The sequence below is a fragment of the Motacilla alba genome, chromosome Z, assembly GCF_015832195.1.
Source record: "Motacilla alba alba isolate MOTALB_02 chromosome Z, Motacilla_alba_V1.0_pri, whole genome shotgun sequence".
NCBI lineage: Eukaryota > Metazoa > Chordata > Aves > Passeriformes > Motacillidae > Motacilla > Motacilla alba.
In genome coordinates, this window is record NC_052046.1 from 21,444,647 (window position 1) to 21,466,955 (window position 22,309).

Genomic DNA, 22,309 nt, shown 5'->3' on the forward strand with positions numbered 1-22,309 from the left:
TGAGAATTTCCTTCTTATGCAGTTTTAAGGAAGGATTGTTGGAAGCCATGCTTTCCCTCATGTGAACCTTTAAAACTTCATGCTCAGTATGCTCAGGCATGCCTCAAAGTGAAAATAAATGGATGAGAGTTTTCCTTTTACTGGCTGCAGTAGATGTGAATACTCAGTGCTAATGGAGAGGTATAAAAAGAGCAGTCATGCTGGGAAGTGCCCCCCTGTAGGGCACAAATGGACATCAGCCCAAGTACCAGCTTCTGCACTTCAGCCTTTCTTGTACAAGAAAATTTGACCTGAGACCTAGATGTGGCTGTTTTCCCTTCTTACATGGGAATGGTCTCTTCTAAAAGTAATATGTCTTTAAAGAAGTGTTTAATATTCTTGTGTGTTTGATCAATGTTACCCTGATGTTTTCTGTGTCATGACAGTAAATGGTGTTTGCTGGGGATTTTTACTAAAGCCTTTGTTCTGAGTGAGAGCTGTCTAGTGAGAGCTGTCTCATCCCAAGTGTCATGTGAGCCCTGCCAGCGTTGCTCTGTGACTCTCAGATAAAGAAAAAGGCAAGTGGAAATTTTTAAGTACATTAAAAGAAACCCCCTAGTTTTTGAATATCTTTTTCTATACCTGACCATCATTGTTTTCAACATCTGGAGTTAAGACATTATGGAATGACAAGGAAGCACAGTAGTAATTTTAGAAATGCTTTTATTTGTGTACTGCAGAGATGTGAGGAAAAATGCTAGTCTAGACAGAGCTCCAGAGGGAGAGAGGAGAGGGCTGGAGAGTGGTGCTGGAGTTAGTTGTAAAAAGACTGAGGAGAGCAATCAGTAGAAGCTAAAACGAGGAGAGAAGCTGGAATGTTGGGGGGTGGGAGTCAAGAAAGCAAACCAGCTGAGTTGGGAGGCAGCTGGCGAATGGCAAAGAGGGAAGCAAAGGAAGAAATTTGGAAGGAAGAAGGGGAAGAAATGAGTCAAAGTACCTGAGGGATTAGGTCATTGTTACGAGTGGGAAAGGTACTCAGAGCCTTTCTGTACCCTTCTCTTGCCAGCCTGTACTTCAAGGTAGCTTTCTCAAAAGAGGTAGCTGGCAATGGAGGGAGGTGGGTGTCCCAGCTTTCCGCAGCAACCGCCTGATGTCTGGAGTGGCAAGTAGCCAGTATGACAAACGGTAATTAAGTACCTGTACCGTCATTTCTCCCGGGAGAGGCAGAAGCCCCGGCCGTGACACACGTACACTGTGCACTGCACCCAGAGTCACTCGTCCTTAACTTACAGTTCCCAGCCCGTCCGAGCGCAGCCGGCGGGCGGCTCTGACCCGCGAGGGGCTCTATGGGGGTCGGGAGGGGGCTGTGCCGGGTGCGGGCCGGCCCGCGGGGGCTGGGCTGTGCCGGGTGCCGGGCCGCGGGGCTGGGGCGGGGGGCGCGGCCTCTGCGCGGCCGCCAATGGCCGGGGCGGGGCGGCACCCGCTGAGCAGCCGCACGGAAAAGTTTCTGTCAGTTCGGGTTGCTGCTATCTCTGCTCTCCTTCCGCCCCCTCGGAGGCTGGCTGCCTTCTCGCTCTCCTCCCTCAGGGCTACTGTCCCTTTCTCCTCTTCCTCGTCGTACTATGGCACTGAGTTATTAAGCTTTCAAACGCAGAGGAATGGATATGTCGGATCCCAGTTTTTGGACGCTCGTTTCCAACTTCACGCTGCCCCACCTGCGGCGAGGCAGCCGGCTCCGCCGGACTCAGAGGTGAGGCAGGCCGCTCCAGGTGCGCGGGAGCGGGCGCTGGATTTCCTGGTCCCCGGCAGAAGGGCCCTGGGAAGGCGTCGGGACCCGCGGCCTCCTGGCTTCGGCTGGTGTGGGGCTGTGAGAGCTGAGAGCCTCTCCTTGCGAGGTCCTTGGTGGTGGTTTTTCTAACCAGACGCTGCATAGTATTCCGCCTCCATTTATAAGATCTTTTGTTTTGTCCAGCCCTTCTACCCTGCTCTTTTTTCTCTCCTTAAAGACATTTCCTGCTTGCTGTCAAGTATTTGACCTTTTATTGGAAACAGATATTCTTTATATGGGCAACTCAAGATAGCCTATTTTGCTCGGTGTTCTTAAAGGGACAGGTTTGCATAAGTACCTTTTTTATAACAGGCTAGGTTAACATTTGTTAGTACAGGAATGCCCTTTTATTGGTTTTGTAGCATTTTCATTATTGTCAGGAGTGGGGGGGGGAAGTTTGGAAATAGTAAATGCTGAGTAAAAGTTAAAGGGTTGTGCCGTCAGTGGGCAAAAGACTGACAGGCTGTCATGCCTTGGTCATTTTTTGTGCCATGGTGGCCCTTTCAGTTAAATATATGTCTGTATCACAAAGACAAAGAAAAAATCTATAGAAGTTGGTAACTTTGTTCACTAGTACCCTGTATGCTATTTTGAGACATACCAAGTGTGGTGTTAAATCATGACAAGCTTCTGACTGTGAAACTACCTTGAATATTGGCTTATATATTATCTTTGGAGAAAGTACATAAAATGTTGCTTCTGATGGCTAAAAAGGTGGCACAAAGCAAGCAGGATAGAGGCTTAGCAAAGTTTGCTTCTACTAAGCTTTCAGTACTTTAGGTCTGATTTTTTTTTTCAAGAGAAAGAAAACTACTCTCTGTTTAATGGCAGAAAGTTTAAAGTAGGAAAAACAAGCGGCCTGTTTGACATCAATGAAAAAACTATTCCTGCAGTAAATATCTATCTTTGTGTCTTCTACTTGGGGTAGCTGAAAATACTGAGTTATTTTATCTTTATTATTCCTGTCTTGTAAATAATTTTTCACTCTTACACAGCATTAACTGGGAGTTGGAATAGGTCTGAAAGATTTTTCTGCTGAGAAATGTTGAGGTTTTTTTATTCAAATTGTCTTCACTGCTCTTACTCAAATTGGATTTGTAACCTCTGTTACAAACCCAATCTGTGTGAAGACCTACAAATGCCTTTTATAAATGTATGACTGTATGGCAGGTTGAGGAGGGGAGAAACTTCCTAGTTCTCACAAGAAGCATGAAGCATGAAATACATGTGTACAATGTGTACATTGGTTTGTTTTGTTTTATGTATTTGGATGTCTTCTTGCTTTTCGGACATATTCAATGCTGTACTGGGTTTGCTGAAATACTTGAAAGATGTTTTAAAGTGGCACTGAGTATTGTCTCAGCATATCACATATATGGTATGTCAGTGAATAGTATATGCCATATATGCACTTACATTTAATGTATTATAGAGATATTAAATACTTAATGTCCTCTCTGTAGCCAAATCAGTGTGTAACATCACTGTAAAGTTAAAAAGCCAGCAGTAAAATTTCAAGGCTGCTTACTCTTAGTAGGCCCAGATATCCCTCCTTTGTCAGGTTGGGTCTATCTTCTGAGTGGGGGGAAGTCACAGTCTGCTATGTTAATGTCTTCTGGGGAAGGCTGTCCACATACTCTTCAGCTCTCTTCTTTAAGGTGTACCTGCCCCCTGCCCCCCTATACTCATAATTCATTTACTAATGTAAGATATAAAACTTAAGGAGCAATAGAACTGTCAGAAGCATAAAACCCAGCATGGGCAGCACAGATTCCCCTAGCTCTGCTGTACAAATGGGTTTGGATTAATGAAGGTACAAGCCAGGTTTATGTGTTTTGTGCTGTGTCTCACCTGCATTATCTCAACAAGCTCAGTCAGCCATAGCTGCAGCTGCATGTAAAAACTGGACAGATAGCTGCTTACTTAGCTTAACTTGCCATGAGATGCCTTCCCTTTCCTTCTAAGAGAGCTACCGGTAACCACTCATGTGTTGTGTAGTTTCCCAGGCATTTCAGATACCTGAAGAGTAGGTTAAGGAGTGAGATTTGAAGGGAGTTGAGTTCCTGACATCTGAATCTCCTGCAGGGCATAAGTGAAAGTTTTGGGTCCGCTGATTCAAGAGAGTTTTTTTCTTAATAGTTTCACTGCCTATGAAACTTGTCTAGCCTGATGCATGCCTAGGTGCTTCAAGAAAACTTCTGAAGAAGCATTTCTTTCTGGTTGTATCTGCAGTTGGCTTTGGGACTGCTTGCCAATTTAAGAGCAGAAATTTTATTGTTCACTTGGGCATTTTTGCCTCTCAGTTATGTTCCTTTTGCCTCTTCAATTATATTTTTACCTCTGCTACCAGATTTTTGTGGCCTGCTAGACCCTGTTGTTTCTGTGAGCATCACCCTACTTTCTAAACACCTGTAATAATGAGAATTGTCTGCTAGTACTACGAATGTTGTGTCTTTGTACAGATTTACTTGATGTAATTATGTATCTCTCTGAGGTTCTAAGAAGTAAAAAATGAAGGAGTTTTCCAAGAGTTGACTTAGCTGCTGCAGCTGAAATTCAGCTCTTTGGGAAGTGATACCTGAATAATAAGTATCACAGCCTGACTTTCAAGTGGAGTGAGTTTTCAGGACTGGCGGGTAGGAAAAATATCTTCAGTTAAAGGAGGCATTTGTTATTCAAATCCCTGAGACTGTAAGTGCTATGGATCATACCATGTGCTTTTACAGTGAAGAAATATGTCTATCACCATACAGAGAACTAGAGTGAGCGAGAGAGGGTTTCTAAGTGTAGACATCTACTTATAGAAATTGCTGTCTAGATTTACAGGTGGATCAGTGTGTATAGATACACTTCACATGGAAAAATCACTACTTTCTACTTTTTTTTATGATACGTATTTGGTTCTCCCTGACACACTCTTTGTGTCTGATTTTCTCTGTGTATCTTTCACAAAACCAACACACCAGTGATCCTTTTTGTGTGTGTCCTTTTCTCTTGCTTTTTTTTTATGGTAGTTGCACTGGAACAATGTTAGTGCAATCATTCTTCCTTTGAGTCAGAGTGGGGGTTTTTCTCCCAAAGGCATGAAATTCATGAATGCTTGCCCAGTTGCCTCTGAACCAAAGTAGAATCATAGATGATTTGTGTTGAAACTTCATTTTATTTGCTTACAGTTACTGAAGTGTTAGTGAGTATGTCAATGACATGAGATTAAAATTTTCATCAGTCATGAAACGTGTTATGACAGTTCATAACCTTTCCGAAACCTTAAAAACAGTGGAAAATTATATGTTGGTTTTTATGTAGACCTTGGTTTTTAACTTTGTCAATGCAGTACACTAAAAGTATATTTTAAATGGATTATTTTATTTAATAACAGGTGTTCAAAGTGGACCTGTTGATAATATAGGAAAAACAATGTTTAATTATGTTGATGTCAGCTGAAACTGTGTTCTAGTGGTTATTTTACTTCTGCATAAGAGTAAACATCACTTCAAATTTTGTTTAAAAAGTTTCTTTTTGATGTTGTATATGTATTGTTTTTAATGTATGTTTGAGGGAGTGGTAATTTGAAAAGCTTCACCATTTCTTGACTTTCAACTCCCTTCATTCACCTTAGCTCCTACATGCAACAGGGAGGAGCTATTATTCTAATAGATGTTGAGTAAGTTTAGAGAAGATTGTTATCCCATAACTGGGGGGATTATGAAGTACATCTTTGAAGTTTGTATGTGCTTCCAAACACACTGTCATTGAATATGTTTTGTTAGAAGTTAATTCACTGGACCAGTGATTGCATTGTTTTCTCTGCTACCTAGTGAAGTGTTAATGTATCTTGGTAATTGTATTTCCTTTCATTCACAGAAAAGGCTGTCTGTTAGGGGGATAGTTTTACAATCTCTCAAGTCAAATTGAATATGTTGTTTTTATTTTGGTTGGTGTAATTGACCAGTCTTTTTTTTCAGGCAATTAATGTATTTCAAGTTCTGCTTACAGTCTGAATGAGCCAACATTATTTCTTAGCTTCAGCCAGACTTGTAAGGATTCATGTAGTCATACTGCTATTTTTTCTTCATTTTCACTCTGATAAAATGTTATTTTATTAGAATTATGTCAAGATCATTAAGAAGTGACTGAAGGATCTTATTTTAGAAAGCCTGAGGAAAGTTGATACATGAACAAAATAAAAAGAAGCTTAGGAAAATGCTGGAATATGCTGAAACAAGTGGTAATTGTTTTTGGTTGGATTTTTTTTCCACTTTCATGGTTAATATCTGCTGTGACATGGTAGGAGACAGTCTTTGTTTTTCTTACTCAGAGAATTTAAAGGATAGTAGTTCAGACATCCCTTCATGAGCTGTGGTTGTTTCGACATGCCACATGGTCTAGGCACAGCACACAGAGATTCACTCTGTTGTATTTGGCTTACGTCTGCTGCTGATGTTCTGCAGTCATCACAGTTCTTTTTGTATTAGATTTCAGTTTATCCTTCTCAAATGTTTTTTTACACACCCATGCAGTTGTTAATAGTTGCCTCTTCTGCTGTGCCTCTTGTCAGAGAGCTTCAAACTTTTGTTAGTGATAAACTGAGTACCAACTTGTGCAGCTGCACGTACATTGATGGGCTTGCCTCTAGTAGCTCTTTGTCAAAGCTGGAAATAGTGGTCAGAAAAGTGGATTTCAAGGGAAGCTTCTGATGACTTTGGGCAGAGAAGAACCATCTGAAATTCAGCAAGGGCAAGTGCAGTATCCTGCACCTGGGGAAGAACAACCCCGGGCACTGGAGCAGCCTGGGGCTGGCTGCTGTGGGACAGCTCTGGGGGTCCTGGTAGACAAGAAGCTGTCCATGAGCCAGCAGCGTGTCCTGGTGGCCAAGAAGGCCAATGGTATCCTGGGGCGCATTAGGAAGAGCATTGCCAGCAGGTGGAGGGAGGTGATCCTGCCCCTCTACTCAGCCCTGGTGAGGCCTCACCTGGAGTGCTGTGTCCATTTCTGGGCTCCTCAGGACAACAGAGACATGGAGCTCCTGGAGTGGGTCCAGTGGAGGCTACAGAGATGATGAGGGGTCTGGAGCATTTGTCTTGTGAGGAAAGGCAGGGGGAGCTGGGGCTGTTCAGCCTTGAGAAGAGACAGCTGAGAGGGGTATCCTTTTTTAAAGGATAGGTTTCAAGGGGACGGATCAGCCTCTTCTCCGAGCTGAGCAGTAGTACAAGAGGCAATGGGCAGATATTGATGCCCAGGAACTTCCACCTGAACAGGAGAAAGAACTTCTTTACTGTGCAAGTGACCATGCACTGGAACAGATTGCCCAGAGAGGTTGTGTGTGGGGTTTCACCCCCGGATTGGGATGACCCCAAAAGATGGAAAAGTCCCTCCTCCAACATGTGCCTTCGAAGAAAGACTCAGTAGTCTTCTGTTGTCTGTTCTCAAGGTAGTTTATTGTTGGTTATCTAAAAGATTCTTCTCCCTGAACTGCTGTGGCCCGTTCAGCAGGTCAGACAAAGGCACACTGCCCTCCCAGGGGGCTGGTGCCATCTTTTATATCATACATTATGTGTTAGATGTTTATACTTTTCCCCCAATGCCTACTATCTATATTGAATGGTGACTTTCTACTCTAAACCAATCTGTGAGTGCCAACATCACCAAAGACATGGAGGCTAGGAAGGAGAAAGAAGGAGGACAGGGCACACCCAAATCCCTCCATCTTAGATCTCCTGACCCCCATGTACAAAACTTGGACCCCTGCGTACAAGGCTTAAAACCCCCCTGTACAGCACTCAAAAATCCTTCCTTTCACTTCGTGACTACTTCTACTACAATACCTAACTTGTGTGTGTGGCTTGTAATTCTTCATATAGAGTTAGTAATTTGCTCCATGGGCTAAGATCAAAACCCCACGTGTGTCTTTGGCTGCATGCCAGGGTCTCAGAGCCCCTTGCCAGCAGCTCTGGCCATCCAGGACACCCAAAGGGATGTTCTGGATTCCGACAGTTGTGGAGTTTTCCTCCCTAGAGATACTCAAGAACTGCCTGGACACAATCCTATGCCATGTGCTCCCAGACTACCCTGCATGAGCAGGGAGGCTGGACCACATGAGCCACTGTGCTCCTCAGGTTCCAATTTTCCCCTTTCTGTGAATCTGTAAATTTTGTTACATGTTACTGTGGAGGAATGGTAATGATTTTGCTAATTGGAGGTGGCATCACTCAGTATTTTGTGCCACTGTGTTTAGAATATGAAGATACTGATAACTACATTAGGTTGAACATTATAAATGAAGCACATTAAATGGATCACACTGGAAATTATGTAAACCTGATTGTTGCATGCAGTAGTTCTGTGTGTATTGTCACATTATCTATAGGCTATGATGTTATGTGTCATTAGAAGAGGTTTAGTAGAAATGAGATTTGTTTGGAGCAACACTGAGATGGCATGAGGAGAGATGCATATCTGAGGAGAATCAGAAGGTTCATGTGTCTTTGATTCAGCCCTATTCAAAAGGCCGTGTTGCATTCATTGATGGCTCCTGGATTTTCTCTTGAGAACCTTTCAGAGGATTTTTTTCCTTTTAATCTTTGCAAATGTACTAACTGTGGTCACTGTGAAATTTTAATGCTTTTGATCTGTATCATTTGACTTTAGCCTATAATTAAAATAAGGTATCAAAGAAAAATTTATAAAAGGCTACCCACTGTGAATTTTGTTTTCCTCCCTCAAAAAAAATTGAAAATTATGTCAAATGAGGCTCTGCTTACAGCTAAGGAAAGGCTTTATATGTGTCTATAGATAGATAGATATAATCAAAGAATCTGTCTCTTCTAACTAGACTGATTCAAACGTAATGATTAACATTGGAGTAAATATGGAAAAATCAAAACCACATATAATCTATTTTATTAAATGATGGGTAGTCTAAAGTAGTCCTGTGTAAAGTCAAGGGTGTTGACTGAAGGAACGCCATTCCTGTTGCTGCTTAATTTACTGAAACAAGCAATGTGAAGTGTTAATCATTGAAATAATTTAGTTTAATAAAAATTTACATACCATCAGTTTTCTTAGTAATTGATTGTAGTATTGCAGAGTGTGTTCCAGAATTAAAAAAAACCCATTATTTTGCTCAAGGCAGCAAGGTGGTGCGTTGTAGAACAAATACAATTTTTTTTTTTGTCAGTAAGAAGCTAGATTAGTCAATGTTTTTTATGTATCTGACAAAATTGTTATCTTTTGGTTTTGGCAGACATACATGAATATAAACTTGCCTGCTTTGAGGTTGGAGAGAAAATGTCAATATTTTTTGGGTTTTTTTATCAGTATCAGTATATATGGTGTCCCTGCCCATGGCAAGGGGGCTGTAACTAGGAAAAAATTTGAACTAGACTAATTCTAGTTTTTTTCTAGAACTTGTCTGTTCTGGTTTGTTCTTTGAACTAGACTAATTCTACTTAATTCTAGTTTAGTGTGTGTTTACATTTTGAAATACCATATAATCTGAGTCTTTTTTCTCTGAAGTAACAGAGGAAGGATTCGCTTTTTTGAAGTAATTCTGTGGATATTGGTTTGGCCTGGAAGCTCACCTTGAGAGAACTAGTAAATTAAAAGTTACTTGGGTGAATGCTGGTACTAACCACCTGTAGTTTTTTTAAGAGGCACTCAAGATACGCAAAACTGAAGTGGTAGTAGGTAAATTTCTTTATTTTTCCCTGGTTGCTTTCTTGCATGCATTTGGGAACAGTGCCTTGTCAGCCTTTCCTCTCTGGGCTGCTGGGCCCAATTCCTGTATGGCATTTGTGCTGGGCCTATGAACAGAATCCCTCTTCTCACAGGAGATAGATTTGATATGTGGAACAGCGCAGTGCTTTTATTGTTGGGCTTGTTGGCATTTTCTTTTTGTGCATGCTTGGAAGAGAGGAGTTTATATGATACTTACTTGTTTTATTAAAGCTGTTCATCAGATATGGATTTCTGTAAGAAGTGTTTACTTTGGTTTTGAAATACACTTAAAAATTGTGTTTGTAAGTATCAATTCTAAGTTCTAAAGTTATTCTAGGGAAGATGGGTATAGTAGTTTGAACGTCCTTTAATAAATCTGAATATAATGAATTGGCTTCTAATTTTAATTCTTCCTACTCTTAAAATCCTTTTGGAGCTAATGTTGTTTTCACTTCTTGGATGAGATGCTAGAATGTTCTGAAAAGGTATTCCTTTTCAAAAGGAAAAGGTAGAAGTATACAGAAACCTCAACAGTAGAAAACAAAAGAAAAGTAGTCCTGAGAATACCATATTTTTTATGTGCTTTAACCCTGAAACCTTCTCTCTTCAAACCCAGACTGAGTTTTAATGGAACATTAGAACTTAACTGGTGTGTCTGATGGACACAGAGAGGTTTGTGTAACTGGAGGCCAGAACCTTCTTCCAGCCAAGTTGTGACATTCTGCCTAGAAGTGCCATCAGTGCCTCCCAGAGATGGCTTATCAGTGGCCCATGGAGCATGTCTTGCACTACAGATAGCTAAATAAGGGAAGCTGGCCCCAAAGCTGGCTACTCTCCATTTGGAGAGTAAATGGAGTATGAGAGATGAAAATTTCACAGGAGCATTGTAGATGATGTAGTGTTGTGATTCAACCAGAGGACGTGGATCCATATAATATGTAGGTTGCCTGGTTATTCTCTTGACAGAAGTATTTGTAACAGATATGTGTCATTTAATTAAACAGTGTATTGGCTAATATCAATGAGCCTAGCCATCTAGAGTGAAATTCCATTGAAGTTCTGAAATGGGCTGTTTTCTGTTGATTACAGTCCATGCTGACTGAGAAAAAGCAAAAATCTTTATTAGAATTTCCAGTTGATAAATACATCTTTACAGATTCTGCATAGTTCAAACATAAACTAACAATCCAGTCCTTGATGAAACAGGAGTTAATTACTGATGATAAGGATAAATTAGACATGTTTCTTTCAACAGCTGTCTTGATGTTTACCAGAATTTGTCTTCAGCATGGTTTTCATAATGTAAATCGACACATGACTTTTTAAAATTCCCTTTTTGGGGAAGTAGAAGGAGAATGCTTGATTAGTATCTCCTTCATCAGACAGTGCTGTTTGGTGAGAAGTTGTAATTAACAAATATCCTTTGTAGTAATACTGATAACCCTCTTGGAGTTACTCTTGGAGTTATAAAAAGTAGATTGTATATGTTGATTTTACAGATTTGCCTTTTCAGTGACTCTAGGCCTGTCTAGCTCGTTTTTATGCGTGGGTATGCCAAGGGAATTTCCATAAGTGCTGTAACAGTAGAAGCAAAAGCAGTCAGACAAGTGCAGTATTCTCTATTCACCTTGTCTACGAACACACCAAGCAAAAGGATGATTATGTCAGTTCACTGCAACATCAGGTCTTACCAGAGCATCTTTTGCATTACCCGCATAATGAACACAGAAAACATATAACACTTTGTTAAAGTAAGCTTGCATTGCGTATTTTTTTTTCTTACATGAGGCTTGGTGATTTGGCTTCATCCCTGGCCTTTCTGCCATGTTTTCATGATTGAACTGTTGAGTTTGGAGGCAATTCCTCCCCGTCTCTGACCTATGAGTAACTGGAGAACAGTTCTTTTGGGAAATACATTTATATCTGTTTTTTCTTTGCTGCTCACTGTCTTAGATGTGTTATTCTGTCTTGTCAAATGTCAAAATACTATAGTCTTTTGCAAGGTGCAAAGCTTTGATTTCTGTCTTTGGGAAAAATTTCAAAACAGATAAATGAAACTTCCTGTTTGGTTGTTTTTGTTTTGTTTTGTTTCTTAAGTTTGAAAATTATATCTTCACATTATTTCTTCCGTGTCTTCTTCAAATCTTTGAAGAGCAGGACCCTTTTTTTCTTTTTTTTTCCCTTTTCTGTAAAGGAAATACAAAACATACTAGTGTAATGAATATACTAGGTTACTTTTTAAAGTATGCAGATTGTTTGTGTGGGTCAGACCTAAGCATTCAGCATTATCTACAAATTATTACCTTTTGGTGATCATGTGTTTCCTTCTTCTGATTCATAAATTACAAGGCAAGAAGAAACCAGTAGGATCACCTACTCTTTCAGTCTACAGAAAACAAGACAAGGAGTAATAGTGTTAGAGATTTAGTAATTTAGCTCTCCCAGATAAGGTAACCTTTTTGTTTACTCATTGATGAGTTTAGCAAAATCTGAAAGATTTAACACTGCTCAGGACAATTTACTTTTGTTTCTTGTTCTTTAAGTGAGCTGTCTTTTACCACTGCTAATTTATTGCTGATGCAATTGTCTTTAACACTAACTTTAGTAATAACCTCAGAGATACTGGGCCAGTCTCTTCATAAAAGCTGAAAGTGTTCAGTACATTCTTTGTGACTGTGCCTGCCTAAATCCAGTACAAGGGTCAACACATGGATATTAATAGAAGGAAACAATCTAAAGAGAGGTCCAAAGGACTGCTGGCCTTTTCTGCCTCAGTTGGTATAGAAAAATTAATTTTCCCTTCAAATCATACTTGAGGGAGCAATAGCGTTGTGTTTTCTAGAAGACACCTGCCTCGAGAAGCTGGCTGAGGAGCTGACAGCGTGGTCTGGCCTCTTTGTGTGGTGGGACTGCTTGGCTCAGGTCCCTGTGGGAGTGCAGGATGTGTGGAGGGGGAAGTTGTGTGCTGCTTTTCTCTCTTAGGTGTGACAGGATATCTGAAAAGATGGCAGGGTGTGGGAGTTGTATGAAGGAATGCATCCTGCTGAGTTGTTGTTTGAAGATTGTAGTGCAGCAGGAGGCAAAAAGCCTCCCATTGGTCTTGTTAATGGAGACTCCTAAGTTATTTAGAGCTGCTCCCAGTTTTATCTTGTAGGTACACCCAGGAACACCCAGTGCATATTAGAAATCCAGCACCCTAATAAAATTACTTGTTGCTGAACATTGTTTTGGTATTGGGGTAGGATATGCTGGTAGAATAAGAGTATTTGTCAAGCTTCAGATGATTTGAAGTTACAAATTAAGCTTTTTTTTTTGTTTTAAATTTACACAAAGGTGTTGCTATTCTTATATAAATAGGCATATTAAACATGCATGCAACAGAAGATAATTATGAAAGTGTGCTGCCCAATATATATGGAAAAAACATGATTTTTTAGTTACAGACATTTTTAATATAGGGGAAGGATTAGAGTTTGAGAAGTGGTTCGTTTTTCTGTATTACATAGTGGCCTCTTTGAAATCACAGCAGGAAGGCACACAATGCTGCACAACCAAAACCAAGGATGGAGACATAGTTTTCCTTCTAGTTTTTATACATTTATAGATATTTCACCTGAACAGTTTGTGCTGTAGGGTTATTTTCCTACAAAATTTGTATTATTTTATAAAACCATTTTTCTGATAGATACCAAGATTCTGTAAATATGAAACTCATAAACCACAATTTGATGATTTCACTTTACATTAACCATCCTTAGGGCAAAGGCAGCAAATATTGTGAATACACCTACTCAAGATAAGTGAAGAGACGTGAGAATAGGACTTGAAGTCCAAGTAGTTTAAAAGGCAATTCATTGCAATATGATTTGGAAGGAATGTGGAGCTTTTTGTTATTTGAGTAAGATATATGTCGTATCAGATTTTTTGCTTTTAAGGCATTTGCTTTTTAATTGTCTTTTTTTATGATAACAACTCCCATTAATTTACTAGCTTCTTCCTTTGTTAGGCAATGTATTCTTCCAGGTCCTGTCAAAAGTAAGAGCTACTGTTCCCTCATAAAAAACTTAGAGAACAAAGGAAACTCATGTAGAAGGTGAATTTATTCCTGTCTTTGTGACTTGACTGTGACTATGAGATACTGAAGTAGTTTTTTGACCAGTGTCACATTTTTTCCTTTTTCTCTAACCCTCTGTGGTGTTCATAAGGCAGGAGATGTTTTCCAAACAAAAACAAAGGCTGCAGAAACGGTGGTTTTATGCTTTATGGACATTTCTTCTTAAGGCATCCTTCTGCTGTGATGCAAATAGAAACCTTAAATTAGCTAATGGGCTAATGGGCCAGATGAGTAGTGAGGTGATTACTCTTCCTGATGGCCAAAAATTGTAGCACACCCTTTTCTGTCACCTTACCTCATCCACACCCTATTCTAACCTGTTGGAGATGTTTGTCTTGTCTGTGTGTTGAGCCTGGGTTTTTGGGCTTGTGTAAGCTCTTTGGAGCAGAGGCTGTCCTTTGTTGTGTTCCTGTGATGGGGAGAACAATGGAGACTTGTAGCACAACTGCAAATATAAGAAATAATAAGGCTTTGCTTTGCTGGGCTCTGTTGCTTGAGGGACCCAGGTGGTGGTTTTGTTCTTGAAAGTAGAAAATGTGAGAAATGACAGATCTCTCAAGATACTTTTCTTTTAGAAGTCTTGGGACAAAGATGGCTGTTTTTTCAGAATTTCTTCAAATTGACTCCATTGCAGCCTAAAGAAGGAAGGCTACAATCTGAAATCATTGTACTGTGTTGAAGAACAAAGAAAATAATCCAGTCATTATTTTAGATAAAATCTTGAGTCAAAGCATCTGCAACCCGTTATAATGTATTCCAAAGACTTTTTCAACCAAAACCCATTATTTCTACCTGTACTAGCATAGTTGGGGTTTTATTGGCTGTGAGTAATAATCACAGGGGGCCACCTACAATTTTCTGTTTTCATATGTCCTTGTAGAAGGTAAGATGTGTAGAAAACAAAACTGCAGATTATTTTGTTCACGCATTTTCTGCATGTTAACTCTGAAATAAAAAATGTGCAATAGGGTTAATGTACTTGGTGAATTTAGTTGTTGCCAAGGTTTTCAAGCATGTATGATTTCAAGCATAATCTATAATTAGTTTCTGTTGCTTTTGTGTTTGAACTTAGCTGGAAGGTACCTCGTGTTACGATGTGAGGCCGTAGTCTCTATGCTTAAGGCTCATTTTTGTTTTTCTTCCCTTCTGCCAGTGCATGGAATTTATAAAATTACCATATTGAACTATACTGAATATGTTTTAAAAACAACATTTGTATTTATCTTAAGGGTATTTAGTTGCTTGTATATGGAAAAATTGACTTCTGATCTTCAATGTGGCCACAAACCACTTGATCACCTTAACTAATGGAGAGAACTTCCATGCTTCTCTTCACATCCTCAGTGGTGATAACCTTTAAACAAGATTATTGATATAATTTGCCTATTTTTTATACTTGGCCTGTGATTTGATAGCTATGTAATGCTAAATTTAATCTGAAACCATACTCATCGCAGTTTGTCAGAGATGCCAAGTTCTCTTGATTGGTGAATTGCACGTACATATTGTGTGTACAGACTTATTTTTATTAGTTTGGGAAGGTGTTTTGGTGGGTTTTTTTGGTTTTGTTTTGGTTTTTTTTTTTGTTGTTGTGTTTTTGCGGGGGGGGGTTTGTGTTTGGTTTGGTTTTGGGTTTTTTGGAGGTTTTTTTGCTTTTTTTCCCATCAAAAGACATTGTTGATTTTAAATTAAGCATTGGCAGACAAATGTTTAAGGTAATCAGGGAGTTGCTTAACACAAATATACTGTCTAAATAGTTGGATTTTTTCTTTAATTAGCTTATTGAGATTTTGAGGAGCAGCCCAGGACTGCTGGACTGAGGAAAACACATTCAGTTGATTTGGTTTCAGAATGTTCAGTAAGTTTCTTCACAAGTGTGTGTGCTTCACTGCATTTACATTTCCTCAAAGCAATGATCTGTAATGATCTCATGTGCTTGGCAACCCAGATTCATCTGCAAAACAGCACTGTACCCTGCAGCACCGTGCTGGGGTGTGTGCTTAGCTCTGACTCGCAGGTGATCATCATTTCCTGCAGCAGCTAGTTAGCCCAGTGCTGCATAGCCCAAGATCTGAAAAAATCTCAGCACGATGCAGTGTGGCTGCAGGTATTTGATCTATTAAAGCTAGACTTGTAAAGAATGTGACATGTGGCTTTGTATCACACTGCAGCATGATTCCTGTCTCCAGCATTGGTGAATGACATATTTCTACTCTTCTACTTGTGGTAAAGTGTGCTGGGAGACATTAGTGAATAGGAAGATGAGAATTTGCCCTTTGGAGAGAGTGACCACATTATCTGTTTCAAAAATATGGCTGGTATAACATACTGAGTAGTCAGAATTTAAAAACAGAATATTATTTTCTGTTATTTTTATAATTTCTTTTTAGAGCTCTGAATGGGAAATGCTTCAGTGGCAAAGATGTAATATCAAATACAGACCTATCAGTAATGTTAGTCCAGCTTCAGTCTTACAGAAACTTTTGGGAGTTTAGCAGATTTTTGCAGAATGATACTGTGCCTGTCCTATGTTAAATAGGTATGAAGCTGTTATTCTAGTGTTTGGGTTTATTTTCTGAAAAAAAAGAAACAGTAAAGAAAAATTAGATGTGCAAAATATTATATTTCTCTGTAAAATATGAAGAAAAAAAGAATCCATGTCACTCAATAAATACTCTCTATGGTTGTGTGGAACCTAATTAAGGACTTCGGAAGGAAGAGATGATTGAGATTGTTTTTTCACCAAATTGTTGTATGCCATTTTGCCAGTTACAACCTTGGGTTTGTTTTTTTTTTTTATTGGTCATTTTTTAGTATTTCAATGTTACTATTTTCCTGTATCAGCTAAATTTATGCTAATTACAGTGAGGCATGAGAGTATATATCCCTGTAAAAACAAGTCAGAACTCTGTAAGCTAGGTTGAGAAAACAATCAGTCACTTTTTAATTGGTTACACACCCATATGTACATCCAACTAGTTGTCCAGCCCTCCTGAAGCTGTATGGCACTGTTACCTACCTGCACAGACTTTCTTGAAGTTTTTGAAGTATTGAAAAATCATTTTGATTTAATGTTGAGTTATGGATTTATGGAAAGGGAGATGATTAAGAAGCATATGATTATGCTAAAATTGACTCCTTTATGCTTTATCATTAAATTTATATCTTCAAGGTGGTAATTTTTGTGGTTATGATTTGAAGAAAGAATAATACCAACAAATGTCTCAATTCTATTATACTGAAGACATTTAAGAAAACAGCTTTTGCTGACATTCATTTCAGAGGTATGCCTACATTTGGTTTTCTGAAGCTGAATGTAGTCTGAGGTCATCTGTAATGATTATTTGAAAAGCTGAGCTAGAGCTTATGCTAATTGAAAATTTAATGTCTGATTAAACCACTGAACCAAATTGGAGGTTTGGGGCTTCTATTTTACCAAAAAACAGGAAATGAAGAACTAGTGTTCAAACTCTCAGCACATTCTTTCTTACTACTGAGAGGGTTAGGCTATCACAGAATGTCAGGTGTTGTAGTTCTACTTGAACCGTCTACATTATGTCAAATGGACAGCATGTGGAAATTATTTTCAGTGGAACAGAGTATTCCTCTATTAAAACCAGTGGGTTTATCATAAACTGTAGGTTCAGCTTTCTCTTCTCTTCAGCCATACTGCTTAAGATGACAGGTAATCTGCAAGACAGCTTTCTGTGGTGGAATCATGGATGTGAATCTCAGAATAGTAATGATGACACTAACTAATGGCAGTACAGCATGTGAGGAAACTCTTGTTTTTAGCTTGTCCATGTAAGAGTTACTTGTTAGCACAGTGATGTGTCTTAGAGAATTTGTGAAGCGTGACATGATCTAGTGGTACTTCAAGTTACATTTGAGGAAAGGGGGAAATTTGCTCATTATGGATCCCATTTTCACTTTTTTCATGTATCCACTGAAGCATAATACATTATTTTTTTCCAAGTTTTTTGTGTAAGTTTCATGGTTCTTGTTCAAGTTAACAGCTTTTGTGTAATGAACTGCTTATTTGCAGCAAGACTTAATGTAAAATCTCCTTTTGTGGGAGGATTTCAGCTCTCCTCTGAGAGAGGAGAGAATTGACAACTTTGAGACAAATTCCCTTTCCAATTAACTTCTTCCACTGTTGTGTTTCTGCTGTCCCAGACATTGTTGCTTCAATGTGGAATTTTAGTAGAAGTTAAAAAGCCTGTACAGCTCTGTTCTTGCAGGATTATGAAATCTTGAGATATTTTTAACTACATGATAAAATTTCCAAAATTCTTGAAAAGATTGATGTGTAAAGAAGAAAGATTGTACATTGGATTGCACTGTTCTACTTCATATGCATCCAAGCCAGTGATCCTTTTTATTTGGAATTTATTATTGCTGTGTAGAATTTAGCAGAAGTTAATTTTATCTGTTTTTAGATACTTACTGTTCATCTTGAATCTCTCCATTGCCAAAATACAGCTTGAAACATGAACTTCCAAAAAAAACTGTCAAACCAAAAAGCAAAAAACCAAACCCAACAATAATAAACCCCTACCTTCAAACACTGAAAACTTGGACTATTTGAGTCACTGTATGAATCCAGAAGATGTAACTTGAAGACTGCACACACTACATTATGTAATTTAAGGCTTGGCAGCAATCCACTCACTTTGGTTTCCTCTCCTTTGTCAGCAATTCTGCTTGTATTGGAGCAGATATTGTTTCATCAGTTGAGTTTAAAAGCAGATGTTAACTGTCTTGTGTTGCGTGGTTTGACAAGCAGTGTTTCCTGCAGCTTCTCAGGTGGCTCTCCTTACTGCCAGGAGCACTGATCTGTTGCAGTGGTTGCGTCACATGGGCTGTGGGCTGTTTTGGCTGAGGACAGTAAGTTAACTGATGTGTTCAAAATTAGAATGTTTACTGTAATTACCACTACTTATTTTTTGTCTCTATAGTGGATGTTGCTTTACTAGTCATTTTATGTGATACTTCATTCTTGACACATCAGGGTGAATTAAACACATCTTCATCGTGAAATTATTCCTCTTCACGCTGTTAGCTCATACCTATTTACACACTATAAATCATATCCTTGCTTCATTTTCTTCCTTCTTTTCTTCCTTCTACACTGAGTCACTGGCATTTGCTTTCATGAATCTTCTGTGACCTACTTCTATTTGTGAGCAATTAGTACACTGCTTTGGTGGTAAAATAGTCCTTTACCACTATGGGTGTTTTTACAGGGCAAAGTACATGCAAAAGTTGTTTTCATAAATTGTTTATATACTCTGTAATGTGTTTAAGATGGTCTTAGCCTTTTCCCTGTATTCTTGTGTTGATGGATAGATTTAAATCTAGTATAGAAAGTATACAAGTTAATTCTAATTTGTGTGTGTGTGTGTGTTCTGTGTTCTTGGATTTTCATGAGAGAATAAGATGTTACTGACTATTGAAGTGGTTAGGAGAGATATAAATGAGAAATTAAACTTACTTTATTCTGGAAATTCCATTTTTTTCTGTAAAACTTCACTCACAGTAAGAAATCTTGTTTAAGACATACTATAAATGGATTTTGTGGGCCAGGTTCATTCATGTTGATATGCTTCACTGTGCTTGGAAACTTCTAGTGTTGAATGTGTACTGGGGTTTTTTGCTAGAATCATGCTACTAATTTTCCAGTTTCACTCATTGGATTTTCATTAGGCATAACTGGGTGGATAAACTTAAAGTCATATTGTGTTCTAGTTGTGGGACGGAGCCTGAAGTATATAATTGCAAAGAAGGATTTCCCTATCCCTGGATAATACATAATTTTTTCTCAGAGCCTGTATGAGGGGTCACAACCCATCACTCTGGTGTTTTGATCTGCAGAAAACCTGTTTTAGATACACTAAAGGGATTCTAAAATTGAACAGTTGTTTGTGATTTGGAGACTTGGATTACTAAAGTGGCACAGTATGTCAGAAGGAAGGGATGTTTGATGACATGACATGAATGCTTTATCAGTACTTTATTTGCAGTGGCCTAGATAATTTGTTTCTGACCTCACTGAGTAATCCAGTCACTTGAAACATGAAGCATGCACCACTAAAACTTTTCAATACCATGCCGCATTATTTGTAATACTATAAATGGGATGTATATATCGTGCAGGTCTGTGGCAGCACACTGAAACACATAAATCATCTGATCTTTCCTGGCTTCTGTGGTGCTTGATGATTAAACATTACTATTAAAAAAAAAAAAAAAAAGGTGAGTGGATGTCAGAGGCCTTGTGTCATCCCCACTTGTGACTGTGCCTGGAGATGTTTAAATTGCTTCACTAGAGATGATTCAGATATTTCTAATTACCTCACTGTGACTACACAGTGTGATGATCTGCATGTGTAATAGGTTCCCTTCCTCAGTAGCTATATTGCCATGTGGACCTGAAGTTTGCTCCCAGACTTAGTCCGGGTGCTGGGTTTTATACAGGGACGATAATTGAGCTGTAGCTAGTGTCAAGTTAATCTTGCTGACACAGCTTTCTTAGTACACAGTTACAAGTGAAAAAGGCAGTTTCTATACTCATGGTTAAAATAAAAAATTTTATTTTCTAATGGGGAAATTCTGAACCAGTAAAAGACTTTTATCTATGGTGTAACTTTGTCTTTAGAAGGGAGATCGCTTATGTGACTATACCAGTTTAGGTACACTGCTAACTTTTTAAGTGTGGATACTGTATACCTAATACAAATCTGTGGGGAGAAGAAGTCATTTATGTATATTTGTAAATGGTGTCAACTATGTGCCAGCATGTACTTAATTTGTTTTTCTGCTAAATTTCTCATGAGGCTTTGTTAAATGGAAAGTAATGATCAGTAGTTATGTCTGTTACATAAGCTCAGTTTTAATCTGGAAAAAAGCTAGATCAGACATACCCATTTTTTATAACAGTTATTTACTGTTTTGCTACTAAAGGGATAGTGTTTGGAAACTCCAACACAAACAGACTTTAATTTGTTATTGCTCCATAAGACTGTTGGGGAATGGCACCTTGCTGGCTGCAGAGAAATGTGTAGTGGTGTTTTAAGATCATGGCACTGTGGAGTGTTTGGTCACTTACCTTTTAGCATAACTTTGCAGATGTCTGGTTTCTGCAGAACAAACACCCTCTTCATGAAAGCTGCCATAGCTGACATTAATTGGTGCCCCCTGCCACAGGCTTGACAGAGACCAACAGTTGAATGGGTGCAGTGAATGTTGTTTGTTTTTTTTTCACCTTCCCCTGGGAAAATAATGCTTTTAGATGCTTAATTGTAATTTAATTAAAAAACGTTTGGTCAGCTGTCAGTGGGAGGGAAGGAGAATGTGGGTCTCACTAAAGAGAAGAGGGTCTTTTGTTTGCGCACTGAATTTCTGAGCTGCAGTCCATGTGTGCACGCTCAAATGTGGGACACTGATGGTGCTGCCAGAGGTCTTGTGGGAACAGACATAGTTTTGAGGTTGAATGCCTTCCACTTAATTGTTCATATTCAGTCTCCTAACTCATAAAGGGCATAGTTTTCAAACACCCATATTTTGCCCTAAATAATGATTTTAATTTTTTAGAAGTTTTTTCTTTTTTTTTCCATAAGTCCAGTGCATTATCTGCTTAAGCATTACTGACTACTTATGTCTAAACAAAAGGCAAGACAGAACAGTAATTGCAAAGTGTTTATATTTCTTGTATAGAAAGTGTGACACTTTATTTACATAATATTTTCTTTTGTGTTTTTTAAAACCTGAGAAGGGAAAAGGAATAGGACCTTTTTCCCTGTTAGTTGTATTGATTCCCTTAAAGAAAAGATGCAAATTTACATCGTGTTGTTGAAGATTAGGCATTTATTGTGAATTTTTGGCAACTCTCATGTTTGGATGGAGAAAGAAGATAAACCACAGCAATTAGTGCGACAGTGCTGCTGAAAGAATGAAGCTCATTTTCCTCACATCAAATGCTCAGTTGGCAGCTATGCTTCATTACTGTATTGCTTTCCAGTCTGTAGATATGTATCCTCACTTCTGGTTCTCAAGAGGTTAAAAGGTAACTTTATGTTCTTAGTAGGAGCATGTGTCTCCTGGGGACTGTACTCCTTAAATGCTTTTCCCTCCTTTGTTTTTCTAGTTGCCCTAGTGGGAAGCCTGCACAAGTAGGAATAAAAGAATTCAGACTCTTGTCCTGCTGGGTGTGATAACAGAAGAATTCAGACCCCTCTGGTACTGTGTTTGATGTGCTGTATGGTTTTCCTTCAATCAAGTGCATTGCTTTGACCTTGTCTTACCTGTTCATTTCTTAAGTCTTTGGTAGTATTGCTAAAGGTTTGAAGACAACACATTTAATCCATTGTGTGCAGCCTCATAGTTTTGAGATAATGGGAATTACCAGATTTATTAAAGAAGGAAAGAAGCAGTCCTGTCCTGTACTTACTGCTCTTTTGAGTAAAAATAAATTGTTTCTACTTAATTATAGAAGAAAGGAGTCAAATTTAATTATAATTAGAGGTTAAACCAGAAAACAACTACTGAATTAGAGTGTTAAACCATGTAAAATCTGTCTCCTTCAAGCATTTCCCAATCTCCTACCCTTGAATTTTAGGATGTCATTACTTTAGTTCTACTTCTTGAAGACTATTAGGGGAAAAAAAGTTGGG

At 38.7% G+C, this 22,309-nt stretch overlaps 1 protein-coding gene across 12 annotated transcripts in view; it reads left to right on the forward strand.

The window, feature by feature from the left end:
• MAST4 (microtubule associated serine/threonine kinase family member 4) overlaps positions 1 to 22,309 on the forward strand; it is a 292,655-nt gene that overhangs the window by 185,511 nt on the left and 84,835 nt on the right. For 2 of the 12 annotated variants that reach the window (XM_038123729.1, XM_038123730.1), the window contains exon 1: positions 1,420 to 1,729. The exons of 9 other annotated variants lie outside the window; for them this stretch is intronic. In XM_038123729.1, the coding sequence (XP_037979657.1) occupies positions 1,638 to 1,729 (92 nt within the window). In that variant the 5' untranslated portion in view covers positions 1,420 to 1,637. Of the gene's footprint in view, positions 1 to 1,419; positions 1,730 to 21,844; positions 21,876 to 22,309 lie in introns of those variants that run through there. One more of the 12 variants, XM_038123734.1, reaches the window with a different exon arrangement.